Source organism: Heliconius melpomene, chromosome 17, assembly GCF_056956725.1.
Source record: "Heliconius melpomene rosina isolate 202511_hmr_F chromosome 17, ASM5695672v1, whole genome shotgun sequence".
Taxonomy (NCBI): Eukaryota; Metazoa; Arthropoda; class Insecta; order Lepidoptera; family Nymphalidae; genus Heliconius; species Heliconius melpomene.
Genome location: NC_140405.1, coordinates 406,212 through 422,825, shown reverse-complemented (window position 1 = coordinate 422,825; position 16,614 = coordinate 406,212). Strand labels below are relative to the sequence as shown.

General features: G+C 36.8%; 1 protein-coding gene across 14 annotated transcripts in view; it reads left to right on the top strand.

Moving 5' to 3' along the window:
- The first annotated feature begins 213 nt into the window (after positions 1–213).
- Positions 214–16,614, top strand: part of ATP8A (ATPase phospholipid transporting 8A1) — a 78,735-nt gene continuing 62,334 nt past the window's right edge. For 11 of the 14 annotated variants that reach the window (XR_014878897.1, XR_014878898.1, XR_014878899.1 and 8 more), the window contains exons 1-2: positions 215–362; positions 7,883–7,987. Coding sequence is in view for 10 of the 14 variants with exons in the window: in XM_085200145.1 (XP_085056271.1) it covers positions 305–362; positions 7,883–7,987 (163 nt within the window). In the remaining 4 variants the exon portion in view is untranslated. Of the gene's footprint in view, positions 363–7,882; positions 7,988–16,614 lie in introns of all 14 variants that reach the window. The other 3 variants (XM_085200139.1, XM_085200140.1, XM_085200142.1) reach the window with 1 other exon arrangement.

Sequence of the window (16,614 nt, the reverse complement as noted above, 5' to 3'; positions counted from 1 at the left end):
AACGTCTCTAAACATATTTTACACTACCACATAATAGAAATAAATAAATAAAGTGTCTGTATAATAACATAGTTCACAAGTTGTGGGAATTGAAACCACAACCCCGACAGCAGATAGGATAGTAATCAAAGATCATTAAAACACTGATCCCCCTTTAATATATCAGTTGGAGCCGCGACCCGCGACTCGTGTAGAGTACCTACGAGCATGTAAGTATTATCAGTAGCTCAGCTAGTCGCAATGTCAACAACACGAGCACGTCCGTTTGCTGGAACTTTAGTGTTTTATTTAATAAAGTGTGGAAATGGCCGCAATTTGTTTGAGAACTTTACACAGCAGTGATTATGAAGATCTTGACCGAGGTAAATATGGAGAATACTGATCTTCTTTAATAATAATACGTGTTGTAATTAGCTCGGCTATTGATTGGATTACTCATTATTTTGTAAATTCTATGTAAAGGTTAGTTTACACAATTTAAATTAATGTACGTATATAAATACATATATGAGAGACCAGTTGCGGCGCAGTGACTGTAAACGGGACAGGTTATGGGTTCTCTCTTGTAAACTGTGGAACAGAAGTGTTTTAATGCGTAACGGAGTGTCTTGGACACTAGGTTGATAGTGTGCAGAAGTATACCGGATTTCACCGACATATTCTACATGTCCGGGGTAACTGATACGTTGGTGTATGTACCAAACAATATTTTATTTGGCACTAGTTCTTCAGTTCAGTTCTTAATTAATGGCGTTTCGAGCGTGCCAGCACTAGTTCTTAATAATACAGTAAAAAAACAAGATTTACTAATCAGCATGACCGAAAAATATTTCATAAAGGTCTACAAATAAATTCAAATACTTAAATAAAATAAAAATAATTAATTTCAGATTAACATCCATATCCACAGTGTTAGTGTGGCAGTAACAATTTTTCCTATGAACATATAACTTATTTAGTGGGAAATCTGAAAATAAAAATTGTGCACCTCCAGTGTCCTTTGAAAGTGGACGTTATCGTCCAGCTGAAGCTATCGTTCTTATCACATAATTAAATATGTTAGCACTGATAGCGCGCGGTTCATTTTACACTTCAATATAAGAAACGTGGTGCAAACATTTTGAATTAGTATGCGATAAACGTCTCATCTAGTCAGGAGCGGACCCCTGAATTTTAAGGGTGCTGGGTTATTTATTATTTTATTAATTAAATACATGCCATCTAATAGAAAAATGTTTTAATACCAAAGTACAGATACACTTGGAAAAGAAAAATATATTTAAGAAAACAAAAAAAATGAACATAGCAGGATTCCGCTACGTTTCAAATTTTTCATGTTTTCTAAAAAGTGTAGATGGTCTATAACATACATAATATGTCAGCATTTCCAAGCTCGTATTATTTCCCTACACTTCTCATTAAACTGACAAAACTGACCTTTAAAAGATTTAGTTTTGTATGAAATTGAGTGAAACTTTTAATGATATTAGAAGCTAGTCTATTTAGAAAACTCGGTAATTAACTGTTATAAATGTCAGAGGTGGCTTGAAATGAAACTCACTTCATATGTTTTATGTTAATTCATTCCTTCTTACTTACTATAAAAATATTTATAGCAAATATAAAGAAGAACTAAATCATATTTTTCTCTATTTAATGGTTAATAGTGACCGTCACGGCACAGGATCAATACGACGGTTGTGGGTTCGATTCTCACTCGGGGGAAAGAAATATTTAATATTATTATTTTCACGCTCGCTCACACTCAATACGCAAAGACTTAAGAAGACGGCGGCAAGTGGGGAAAGGAACTGTCCTAATGGACAAGGAATTTCTTAACACTAGGTCCCCAGGTCCCCTCTGCCTACCCCGCTGTGTTCATCCAGCACAGCATGAAGCTAAAAAAAAATCAATTCATATCTAGAACGCACTTTGAAAACAGCACTAGTAGATGCATTAGTTAGAATTTGGTCAGGTAGAGAGAGGAGCTCGGACCGCCAGACACTTCTCTGAGCTCCTCATCCTGCACGCACTGCACTATTTTTTGACTTTGTTTTATTTTTCATTAAAGTTTCAATGTTTACTTATATCAATCGACTAGCGGACCCGGACGCGGCTACGCCTGCTTGAAATATAAGAATATAATTTCTATTCAAATATAATTTCAATCTAGATGAAATGCTAAAAGTGACTATTATATTTATTTTATAAGGATGAATATCAAAATGACGCGGTAACGAAAGCGGTCGCGTAGCGACGACGGTTGTTATTAACATGGCAGAATAAATTGCATGTCAAATTAGAAAGTACTTTAAAATATATTAGTATACTAGTGGACCCGGACGCGGCTACGCCTGCTTCAACTATAAGAATATTTATTAAATTGAAAATAATTTCATGAATATATTCATGAAATTATTTTCAATTCTCAACAGAATTAGTAAGAAAATATAAGCTCAAATAATCAAAAAGAATAATAAAAAGATACACATTATTAGAAAAAAATATCTGAGTTATTGAAATGAACTAACAAAAGGATTAAAAGTAACTAAAGGATAGGTATTCTTAATATTAGAAAAAGTACCTAAAGTTTTCCGTGCGTGCGTACATAGATATCGACTCTACGAAATAACTAAACATTTCTCTCTATTAAGTAGGATAATTTTAGCGGGCAATATCAAATAAAATAAGAAGAGAATCAAAGTGTATTTTAAATTAATTATAAACAACAAATAAAGTTTGAAAATGTATGAAAATTTATAAAACCGTCAACGTCATCTGCCCGTTCGCGTCGGTCATACTGTGCCGCCCGTAGGCTAGGTCATTTGGAATCAGTGACATCTCCTTAATTATTTATTAGTATATTATACAGTAAACTATAATTTCAATCTAGATAAAATGCTAAAAGTGACTATTATATTTATTTTCATAAGGATGAATATCAAAACGTCGCGGTAGCGGTCGCGTAGCAACGACGGTTGTTATTAACATGGCAGAATAAATTGCATGTCAAATTAGAATGTACTTTAAAATATATTAGTATATATGTGTAATGTAATGTTATATAGCCTATAGCACTTCTGAAGAATGCAGCTTTCATACAAAACAAAAACAATGAAAATCGGACCAGTAGATCCAGAGATCTTAGCGTTCAAACAAACAAACAAACAAACAAACAAACAAACTCTTCCGCTTTATTATATTAGTATAGATATGTGTAATGTAATGTTATATAGCCTATAGCACTTCTGAAGAATACAGCTTTCATACAAAACAAAAACAATGTAAATCGGACCAGTAGATCCAGAGATCTTAGGGTTCAAACAAACAAACAAACAAACAAACAAACAAACAAACAAACTGTTGTGTTTAGGGACACGTCAATGAGACACGACAGCTCAACGCAGACTGGTTTATTACTCACTACAGATTTACGATACAGAACACTTTTCCTCCTTTAATTTAGTAACATAAAAAATTATCTTAATTTTTCTCCTTTTCACACTTTTCCTCCTTTAATTAAAAAAAAAATTAAACTAATTATATATTTAAACTAATTATATATATAATTATAAATTAAACTAATTATTTTATATTAATATTTTTATCTATATTATACTAATATTTTATCTAATAAAATCTTATATCTTATATCTTAAAAATAAATATCTAATAATATAAAAAAACTTATTTCTTTAATGCTCTTAACAATTCTTTACACCGTAAAGCAGCTTTTCGTTCCCGTCGGTTATTATCGGCGGGTGGCGTGGGCGGCGTGTTTAGCAAGGGCGATTGTGGCTCACTAGTTCTTACCTCCTCACTGGCGAAGGACTCATCTTCAACCATTAAATCTTCCTGGTTTTCTGAATCGGATACGTCTATAGTCCTACTCAATGAATGGCGCGATTTATTACTGTGTAATTGATTAATATGCCGTTTATGGATTTGCCCACTATTTGTTTCAATAGTATAAGAAACTGGCCCTGTTCGGTTTGCGACAACCCCCTCAGTCCATTTACGACCCGACTTACCATAATTACGTAACATGACCGGCTCGTCGCGCGCCAACACTCGTAGCGGACGGCCCGTGCTCTGCTCACGGCGTAACTGATCGCTGCGAATGCGTTCAGATACGTCGGGCCGAAGCAGATCAAGACGTCCGCGTAGTCGTCTACCTAAAAGAGCTACCGCTGGTTCCCTACCCGTAGCACTTTGTTCCGTATTTCTATATGTAAATAGAAATCTGTTTAAAGCCGTACTATAATCCTCTCTGTCTAGTTGTGCCTTTCTTAAAACACGCTTAATCGAACGAACTGCATTCTCGGCGGCGCCGTTGCTTGACGGATTATACGGGGCTATTAATGTATGCTTTATACCGTTCCGTTTCAAATACTGCGCGAACTCTGACGATGAAAATGGTGGACCGTTGTCGCTCACTAGACGTTTTGGTAAACCGAAACGTGCAAATAACCGTCTTAAACTATCTATAACAATTGTAGCTGATGTCGTTGTTACTTTCTCCACCTCTATCCAATTCGAATGTGCGTCAATAACTACGAGAAAATACATATTACTGAACGGACCTAGGAAATCAATGTGCAGTCGCGACCAGGGCTCGGGAGGCCAGGGCCACGAATGCAGCGGGGCAGCGGGCGGGGCGGCCGACACCGCGCGGCACGACGCACACTCCCGCGCCACGCGCTCAATGTCCGCGTCTATATTTTCCCACCACACGTAATTACGCGCGATTTGTTTCATTTTCACAATCCCCATGTGACCGTCGTGTAATTCATTCAAAACTAATTCCCTCAAGGACTTAGGCACCACTATTCTAAACCCCCACACTAAACAACCCTGATCTACATGTAAATTATCCTTTCTATTATAATAAATATTTAAAATTTTATCAGTTAACCTCTCAGCTGGCCATCCGTACATCACAAAACCATAAATTTTACTTAATACCGGATCTTTAACCGTTTCACTTTTAATATCTTTAAAACTAATCGGAAAGTGTCCTTGTACATAATTTAAATAACTACATTCTCGGTCATTACCACTCGTTTGCCTACATGGCAAACTGAGAGGAAGACGGGAAAGAGCATCTGCGAAACAGTTTTTTGATGAATTTACGAACTCGATATCATAATCGTAGGCAGCCAACTTAACTGCGTACCGTTGTAGACGGCTGGCAGCGGTCACAGGTATTCCCTTCTTTTTACCGAAAATGTAACTTAACGGACGGTGATCGCTGCGCAAAGTAAAATGTCTACCATAAATATATTGGTGGTGTTTACTCACCCCGAATACTATTGCTAAAGCCTCTTTATCTAATTGAGAGTAACCCACTTCAGCCACATTGAGCGTCCTCGAAGCGCAACACACCGGTCTTTCAGTTCCATCTGCGTACCGCTGTGTAAGCACAGAGCCCACGCCATAAGAACTGCTGTCCACCGATAATATAAGTGGAAGGCTAGCATCATAATGAGCTAAGACAGGAGCACTACTTAAAATATTTTTTATTTTTATAAAAGCTGCCTTACACTTATCTGACCATTCCCATTTAATATTTTTTTTTAAAAGACAATAGAGTGGTTTGAGAATATCGCTCATGTTCACACAAAATTTGGCATAAAAGTTTACAAGTCCCATAAAACTTTTAAGTTGAGTAATATTAATTGGAGGAGGTGCAGCTACAATTGCCTCAATTTTTTTTTTGTCGGTATGCAAACCAAACTTATCGATTTTATATCCTAAATAAGTGACACTGTCCCTGAAAAATTTACACTTAGAAAAGTTAATTCTTAAGCCGTTTTCACTAAGTCTTTGTAGTACTGCTTTTAAATTGGACAAATGCACTTCCTTATTTTTACCAGTAATACATATGTCATCCGCAAAAACTGCCGTTGACGGCAATCCACTCAATGTCTCCTCCATGATTTTTTGAAAATTTTCGGGAATACATTTTATTCCAAATGGAACCCTTTTATAAACAAAAGTGCCAACATGTGTTGTAATCGCCGTCATCGGCTGTGAGTCCTCATGCAAAATACATTGTTGAAAGGCGTTAGACAGGTCCAATTTAGTATACTGCTCACCTCCCCCTAAAACTGCAAATAGGTCCTCAATCCGTGGCAAAGGGTAATGATAATCCTTCAATAATGGGTTAATGGTTATTTTATAATCACCACACAACCTAATACTACCATTACTTTTAACCACCGGTACGATAGGGGTACCGTAGTCTGACCGTTCTACTTTAAAAATCACACCTTCCCTTTGCAACCGGTTGAGCTCCTCTTCTACAGGCTGCCGCAAAGCCAGAGGCAATGGCCGCGCTTTAACAAATACCGGTGTAATATCTTTTAAATACAATCTAAACTTAGATTTGAATGTCCCTAGCCCCTTAGCGAAAACATTCGGAAATTCATTACGTAACGATGTCGCCATCGAGTCCTCATACGATAAACTATGGCATTCTACTACAGCTAACTTTAAATCTTTAATCCAGGCGCGTCCCATCAGAGGGGGCCCGCCATTTTTAATAATATATAAATTAAGCTTCGCGTAATGATTACCGCAACAAACATTAACAACAATGTACCCGAGAGTCTCGATAACGTCACCCGTATATGATTTTAAATTAAGAATTTTACTTTCAATTGGAATATTTGAGAAGTTCTCATCATAATAATGTTTAGAAATTATAGATATTTTACATCCCGTGTCAGTTTCGAATTTACATTTAATATTTTCCACCATCAAATTAATATAGAACGGTCCGTCGCCGTCATTATTAATAACTAAATTATAAAAGTTACAATTATCATCCTCAGCATCGGACTCATTTAAAAAAAACTGATTTTTATAACCCTTCCTAACGGAAGTATTTTTACACACTATTTTTAAGTGGCCTTTTTCACCACACGCATCACAGTTGTAATGCTTAAAACGACACTTGCCTTCAGCATGACCGAATTTACCGCACCGCGAGCATGCACGTGCCGAGCGGCTGACGCTCGCGCCGCCGCCACCGCCGCCGCCGCCTGTGCCACCACGTGCCCGCGGACCAGTTGCGCCCGCGCCGATCCGGTGCAAGCCGTCGTCATCGAGCGGAGGTGCGCTGGATTGCGCGCTAGCCGAGTTGCCTGAAGCTCTCGCCGTAACCGCGTGCCGCTCCGCCGCCTCGAGCGCCAATGCCAATTCCACCGCTCGCTTGTAGTCTAACTTACTCTCTGCGAAGATTCTTGATCGCATATCTTCATCGAACAGTCCCGAAACAAATTGATCCCTCAAACATACTTCTAAACAAGAACCAAAGTTGCACGTTTTCGCAAGATGTTTTAATGCTTGTAGGTATTCACGAATACTTTCTCCTTGTCTTTGCACACGTTGGCGAAAAATGTGCCTCTCCGCGATCTCGGACCGTTCCGGTTCTAAATGTTCCTTTACTAACTTTACAAGATCGCCGTAAGACTTTGTTTCAGGTATGCTGGGAGCACACAAGTCGCACATTAAATCGTAGCATTCCGCACCCACTACAGTTACCAACGTGGCCACTTCCAATGACTTATCTATGTTATTCAACATAATAAACTGATTCACTCGTCGAACATAAGCGTCCCAATTGCCATTTCCTAAATTATATGGTTCAACTCGTCCAATAGGCATTGTTATTAATTTCGAACTAACACGTGTAAGTAAATGATCCTCGTCGCCACTGTTGTGTTTAGGGACACGTCAATGAGACACGACAGCTCAACGCAGACTGGTTTATTACTCACTACAGATTTACGATACAGAACACAAACAAACAAACTCTTCCGCTTTATTATATTAGTATAGATATGCACTTTAATTCGTATATAATATCATTTTACAGATACTGTGAGGAATATCAGGGTGGCTGAAGCACGTAGTCGCGCCTCACGTTCTCTGAGGCGGTGGTGGGCGCTGCTGCGGTACTCGCGGTCATGGGCCACTATGAGTAAGTAAAATATTTTTTAAATTCACAAACGAAGCCTACTTTAAAGCTTATTTATAGTATTATTTCCCACATAGTGACAGCAACAATCACTATCCTATCCTATATCTTATAAAACAAAGTCGCTTTTCGTGTCTGTTGTTTCTAACTCTTCTTCTTCTAAACCACCCAACGGATTTTAATGCGGTTTTCACCATTAGGTCGAGTATTTTTCGTAGAAGGTTTATATATAGTTTTTTATTTGTACATTCTTATGTAAATTAACATAAATACGACAAATGTGTATAAAGTCCTACCCGTTGAGACACTTTCGCGCATGCGCTGCTTTAATGGTAAGTACTACATGAAAAAAATGTACTGGAGTATTGTTTCTCTTAATAAGATCTATAAAAAAGTCCGCGACGGCATATTCGTTTCTTTTAAAAATAACGTGTAGTGATAATTTTTCTGTCTAAAAATAATAATTTCAATATATTTTTTATTGTGAGGGATATTTTTCCATAATGGTATTAATCCTTATCCTTTAAAATACTTTATTAATTATCTACGTTAAACGAAGATAAAATTTGCTTTTTACAATATTTCGAAATTGCGAATAATTTTACAGAAAAACGCATTTAATTGTTGACACATCACGCCGTTGACACATCAGCTGTATGTTACTCAAGTTTCACTTATCCCTTACTCTCAGCATATAAATAAGTATATTAGTTACGTTGGCCATTTAATGTAGATCAAAACTGTCTTTTACTGTTTTTCATTTTAATAAGTACTTTAGAAGTTGTTACAATATCAAAAAATCCTTGCTGCGAAACGGCTCGCCACTCGCCATGCAATACAAGCGCGTCCGCCGCGGCCGCCTGCCTTACACGCATCGGTGGTTCAGTGGTAAAATGCTCGCCTGCCACGCGGGCGGCCCGGTTTCGATTCCCGGCCGATGCATTCTATTTAATTTTCCTCAAAGGCAGCCACGTAGTACTTGCTTTTCATCAGGGACAGAATACCCTCTTCAGCATTAACCACAAGCTCGAAAAAAAAACCCGCCTGCCTTTATAGCAACGAAGATTTAGATGCGTTTGCACGTATTGGATAATTGAAGTTGAATGTATTATTTCAGCGCGATATATTTGGTTTCATATTTTTTGGAGTAGTTATTAGTAGGTAGGTTTTTGTTTATTATTTCTCCCGTTTAAAAATAGTAATTTAACTATCTAAAAATAGTCATTTAAATATATTTTAATAAGTACTTGAAAAGATTAGTAGCACAGATTTAAAATTACGGTACCTACTAAAAAATCCTTGCTGTGTAAAACAATTGGAAAATCCTTATTGAAACTACGAAAATGCGGGTTGCATTAGGGTTTAATTAATTTTCACATTATCTTAAGTGCTTTGCAAACATACATTATATGAATAATCCAGTAGTAAAAGCGGGCGAAGCCGCAAGGGGGTCGCTAGTATCAACTATAACATGAAGTATAAACACATTGTATCACATTCAGTGCGGACTGTAGGTATGTGCTTAGTAGTAGCACTTTCATTTACTGACAGGAAAATAGTTTTAAAAACTCTACTATACCAGTACACACCTAAACAGCGCCATGACGAGTCCAGGTTCAACTTCAATTCCCAATTACGAGATGTTTAAAAATAATATTAGGTACATTGATTTGGTTGATTTTGTGCCTGATTGAAAATTGTAGCAATGTTAATATAAACTTATTTTATTTATTTAATAAAATAAACTCGTATATTAACATTGCTATAATCTTTAGCAATCACACAGCAGTGTGTTGTAAATGTGATGTGTGTATATCCGTCTGTACGTCTGCCTCTGGCATCGTAGCTCCCAAACGGATGAATCGATTCTGATTCAGTTTTTTTTATTAAGCGTGTTCTTAGCCAGTACCCTTTAATTTAATACTTTTAGGTAGATTGTGCATAAACTTCTAACCCGCCATTTTGTTTCGGCGATCATTTAGGATTCTCAGCTTCAGCTTCCGTATCCAGCATGTAACAGAGTAGGCAGAGGGAGTCCAGTGTTAAGACACTCCGCACCACACGTTCTGCCGAGTTCTTCTAGAAGCATTGCGTGTTGAGTGGCGGAATTCAACGCCGCGCTTTGCCTCGCCACCAGAGCGAGAAAATTAAAATATTAAATATATTTTCAATGGGAATGGACTCACAACTTTAAAAATACATTACAACCTCTTTAATTATGTAATTCATCGTAGCAAGTGTTGCGTCGTAGGAGGTCTACGTCGTAGGCGAAAAACTTTGTTTGAATTTGAGAGTGGATTGGTATTAAACTTTAAAGCGCGTCGATATCTACTTATAACACCTTTGAATGTAGGTATGTACCATACCTGTTGACAAAAACTATTTGTGATCTCTCATGGTAGGTAGAGAGAATCTTTTGTTAAGACACTCCATTTCCTGTGCACCGGTCAATTTTCCATAGCGCGTTGAGTCACGGAACTCAACGCCGCATTTTATCTTCTTAACACAGCAAGAAAAATAATAATTCATCCCGTTAAATGGGAATCTAACTCACAACCGTTGCTTTTGCAGTCAGAAGCTGTCCCACTGCGCCTCGACGGTCTCAACTTAAATTACTAGAAAAAGTGCCATATAAAAAGTTTATTAGATGCGCTGACATTTAGCAGTCCCTAACAAAGATGTCGGCCCCGCGTTGGGCGCCGTCAAACCTTGGTATTTACTGACATTTAAGAAAAATAGGAAATAAACTTTATAGCTGTCACGACCATTGTGAAAGTTTTATATGGATCAAAGCTATGACCGCCTAGTGTTAAGACACTTCGTTACGAATACTGGAAGCGTTGCGTGTTGAGAGGCGAAACTCAACGATGCGCTTTGCCCCTTTTCCAAAATGTTTAATGAAAAGTGAATGGGATTCGAATACACATAAACTATAAATTATAAATATAAATGTCTAATACAAGTGACGTCATAACAGCAGCTTACCCTCATGCCAGTGTATTCGCGATGATCTTCCGGAAATAGGTAGCCCGCACCCACGCCCGCCGCGCCCCGCGACCTCGTCGCCGTGATTTATACTTCCCAACCAACCCTTAATGAATACACGCTTCATTTTTGGGTCAACCTGTAATGTGCACTCAACACGCAATGTCTCAAAATGACCTGTTCTCGGAAAGTCGACAACAGAGTATGACAGTGACATTCAAACAGATCATGCATATGCGTGAAGTAAATAAAGAACTGTAAATTGAACATTTTTGTAATTTTTCGAAATTTTTTCGTTTGTTTATAAATGTTCTTAGAATCTAGAATGTTATGATGTCAATGAACAGACATGCAGAGCGAGCACACGCCGATGTACGTATGTGCGAGTACGTGTATACATACCATTCGTTCTTTTGTATTCGAATAATAAGGAAAGGAACGAAAGAATGCTTTCATACATACAAATGTAATTTGTTCACTAATATAATTTTTAAATTTTTGTTTCGTTTCACGTTATATCCCGTTTGTAGTATGGTCGGTTGAGCGAGTGTTCAGTATACATCTCTATACTCGTATGTCTGTGGCATTGTAGCTCATTTTCTTGTTGGTAACGTGACTTAATCCAGGATTTTCTTAGCATAATTCAAGAAAATATATCCATCTGTTTAAAAATGTAAAACAGCTCTTATCTAGTTCTTTGTTTATTTTTTACTGCTTTTTATATCAGAGGTTTTAAATTATCAATTATTTTTGAGGAAGGCTAGAGGAGAGGCAATGTTTAATATAACGTTATTTATTTTGACATAAACCACTCTACTGCAGCCCGCCTTACCTCAGTTACTACTAGTTGACATATAACATCATTTGACTTAACTTTAAAAAGTAGTATAATATATTATAAAAGACATCAAAGAAGACCATTTGTAGTTGTTTTCGTATCGATCAGTCCCGAAGGTCACCTGAACGCAGCTGACGACTGACGTCGCATCATCCCCTTCTACGGCATTACTAATTATGTACCGCCTTGACACCCCTTCGATTATTTTTCGACTTCCGTTCTTGACGTGATATTGCTTTCTATTGTGATTGAGAAAGCTTTACTTTGAAAGCTTTACGTTGTAGGCCCGATTCTCACTCGAGGTAAAGCTCGGCGTATCAGTCGGCGCAGTTCCGCCACTCAACACGCAATGCTTCCAGAATTCCGTCGAAAAGTGGGGAGCAGAGTGTCTTTAAAGTAGGTTCCCTCTACTTACCCTGATATGTGTGAGATATAACGTGAAGCTAAAAGAAACTGATAAACCTAATTAATCTTCCAAAAAGACGGATCGTTGATTGAAATTGTACTCATATAGTACCTACTCCCATATGTCTTTTTAAGGTTACTGATTACACATACTAGTTGTTGTGGTGAAGTATTTTCATTTTCATTAATAATAAGACAAAGCACGGCGTAGAGTTAAGTTTCTCCGTAAATCAACACACAGTATCTCCAAAACTAGGCGAATATAAGTTAAAGAGTGATTTAACACTAGATTTCCTCTTCCTATCCTGGCATATATAGGACCTGCGGACGCGCGCAGCTTCGCCTGCTTATTTGCACCCTTAGGGATTGATTCTAATAAACCATGAAACACGTGGTCAATGAAATATTTTTAAGATTCTTAATTTCAAATTTTATAAAAATCAGTGGCGATTTAAGATTTTTCCATACAAATTTGCAGCCCCCTATTTGCACCCTTAGGGAGTGAATTTAAATAAACCACGAAACGTGTTCAATAAAATATTTTTAAGAGTCTAAGTTTCAAATTTTATAACAATCGGTGGCGATTTAAGGATTTTCTATACAAACTTAACCCCGAATTCTAAAAACCATGAAATACGTGTTCAATGAAATATTTTTAAGATTCTTAATTTCAAATTTTATAAAAATCAGTGGCGATTTAAGATTTTTCCATACAAATTTGCAGCCCCCTATTTGCACCCTTAGGGAGTGAATTTAAATAAACCACGAAACGTGTTCAATAAAATATTTTTAAGAGTCTAAGTTTCAAATTTTATAACAATCGGTGGCGATTTAAGGATTTTCTATACAAACTTAACCCCGAATTCTAAAAACCATGAAATACGTGTTCAATGAAATATTTTTAAGATTCTTAATTTCAAATTTTATAAAAATCAGTGGCGATTTAAGATTTTTCCATACAAATTTGCAACCCCCTATTTGCACCCTTAGGGAGTGAATTTAAATAAACCACGAAACGTGTTCAATGAAATATTTTTAAGAGTCTGAATTTCTAATTTCATAAAAATCTTTTCTTTAGGACTTTCTCCCATTCTTTAGGACTTGATCCCACTGACTGTCCAGAATTTACCTATGCAATGCCTCCTATATATAAATATATATATATACTAGTGGGCCCGGACGCGGCTACGCCCGCGAAAATATGAGCCTAAATAATTAAAATAAGTTAAAAAATAATAATAAGTGGAGATTTATTATTAGAAAAAATATCTGAGTAACCGAAATGAACAAACAAAAGAAGTAAAAGTAACTAAAGGAAATTCTTAATATTAGAAAAAGTACCTAAAGTTTGCTGTGCGCGCGTACTAAACATTTTTCTATATTAAATAATTATTAATTTTTGCGAACAATATTAAATAAAACCCAAATGATTAAAATTACGATATTTTAAGTGTATAACATCGGTATGGATAACCGAACTGAGATAAATTAATTATAAGCAGTAAATAATTACATAAAAAATAATAGTAATTCGAAAATATATAAAAATTTACAAAATCATCAAAGTCTGTCCGTTCGCGTGGGTCATACTATACCACTCGTAGGCTAGGTCATTTGGAATCAGTCACATCTTAATTATTTATTAGAATGTTACACAGTAAACTATAATTTCCATCTAGATGAAATGCTAAAAGTGACTATTATATTTATTTTCATAAGGATGAATATCAAATTATAGAAATCATCTAATTTTTGTTAATGTATACAAATCTATATCGGCGCGCGCCATGTATGCATTAAGCAAACTCACTTTGGGTGACGTTTTCTTAAAACAACAAACTTTGCAAGCCGTTGCTTAGCAACGCGTAGGGACGATTGTTATTAACATGGCGGAATAAATTCCTTGTCAAATTAATTATTTTAATATATTGGTATATAACGAAAATATTACAAATATGAGAAAAAAAAAGTATCCTATGTTCATTCCGAGACCCTCAAGTATCTCTATATGTGTATTTTATCACAATTAAATTAGCGGTTTGACCCTGATTGCGTAAAGACAGACAGACAGACAGACAGACAGACAGACAGACAGACAGACAGACAGACAGAGTTACTTTGGAATTTATAATAAAGGTATGGATATATATATATATATATATATAGCTACACGCTTGTGACATAAATATACAAAACTCGATTCTCTTTGATCTACGTCATTTATTTAATGTTAATTAACAATAGTGCGACTGTTGTTAACTACCCGCAGCCCGCAGCCCGCCCTCACTCAACACCGACGCGTCGTTATAATGTTACGGACTAATAACTTCATTACAATACAATTTATATTGTGAGGATATATGCATATGGCAGTTATTTTTATAAATTTTCAAGTATTTTCTTAATAATTTTCGAGTATTTCTAGCATTTGCAAGGCAGATTTGAAAAGAAAGAAACGGGAAAAAGAAAAGGTTTAATTTCAATTTTAAAGCTCACCGACACTGGTCCTACATTTCCATTTTAAAAACGCTAATTTGACTCATCTTTTTATTAGACAGACCTAATAATCTTTTTGTATATTTCCGACATTTTTTTCCGCTACTTTCCTTTTTGCTCTACGCCTTTTCCCGCGTAGTAGGGCAGGCGGGGGAACTTAGTCTTTTGATACTCCATTCCGCCTCTGATTGCGTGTTAAGTGACGGGATTCATCGCGTATAGTTTCACGCTTTACCCCGCAAAGTAGGCAGACGGTACCTGGGAACCTAGTGGTAGGGCTGTCCATTTCTCATTAATACTCCGTTCTTCACTTTGTGCCGAATTCTTGAGGCATTGTATGTTGAGTGGCAAAACTCAACGCCGCACCTGGCCCCGTTACTAATGAGGAAACGAAAATATTAAATGTTTCGTTCCCCCGAATAGGAATCGAACCCATGACGACGACAACATGACAGCCTCAATATTTAACTAAAATAATATATCACAATCAATTATTGATTGAATCAACTTTTACAATATACTTGACGTTAGTCCTCCGCCACAGCTGAGACAAATTAAACAGAGAAAACAACATGATATTTGATTGTTGATGTTGATGTTTCATTTTGCAAATCAAACACCTGGCTTTGTATTTATTACGAGTGAGGAAATACAAAATTATTAATTCCTGTACACCATCCAGCAGGATGCAGACCCATAGAGAGTTATGTGCGGGACAAAGCACGAAGCTAAGTTAAATCTGTTTGATATGAATTATTTAGTGTACAATCAGCCTTTGACTCATCTGCATATGGAGTTGTCGCCAGCAGATACCCATATCGTGTGAAAACGAAGCCTCGTGAGGCGTTCAGCATGGCAGATAGAGTAAAGGACACTCCGTGTTCTATGCACCGCCCGACATTGGGATATTACGTATTTAGTGGCGGTATTTAATTACATTTAGTCAGTCGTTCGGTTGTTTATTCATTCCATTGTGTGACGTCAAAAAAATAAATTAATTTAACCTAATATATTTCTTTTTTCTTTGTGTATTTTTCCTGCTGTCAATGACTTTCAGATATTAAAAAGAATAAGTGACTCCGAATTCAAATTATATTCTGAGTAAAATTTCCAATAGATATCTGTAAAAGATAAGCTTTCACAGTACAAGCTTCCGTGATGCGCTGATGTTATACATAAGTTATGTTAATATATTGCAAATACAGTACAAATCTACTCATTCTGTAAATCCCGCGTATAATATTCATTGGGAACTCGATTGTTGTGATAATTAAACACGAAGAGTCCCGTAGGCTCGAGGACGCCGTACCAGGTTACATAGCAAGGTCGGGAAAGAGGGCCTAACAAACAACCACATTCATGTGTATATATATAATAAACTATAAGAATATATAAATAATCTAAAAAATAATTTTAAATAAATATTTTAACTGGAACAATTCGCCGCAACTAGGATCGGACACCTCGGTCGGTCATTTAATTAGTCTAAAAGCTTAAGTACTTTGTGTTGAGCAGCATTTGAAAGGTAAATATTTGTCCTATAGAGGCGCAGTGGCTCACCTCGCGTAGCTCGTATCGTCCATATGCTCTGACCGCTAAGCCATAAGCTCTTAATAAGCTACGTTATAGCACCCCCAGGAAGTGGATACAGGCGACTGGTCACTCGTCAGGTGAGCTTCCGTAGGGCAGTCGTGGCGCGCGGCGCGAACGAGGCCCACGCGTCCTCGCACTTCCCCCGAACGCGAAAACTTTATCAGACTTACACGTAACGTAATATCTTATTTTTTCATGCAACTACTGAGGAATATTAGTATTCTTACTCTATTTTAAATGTGAAGTATGTCTCTTTTTGTTTTAAGTGACGTATTTTCATCAATAAGCGAACTAACGTTGTCTTTAAGTGGAG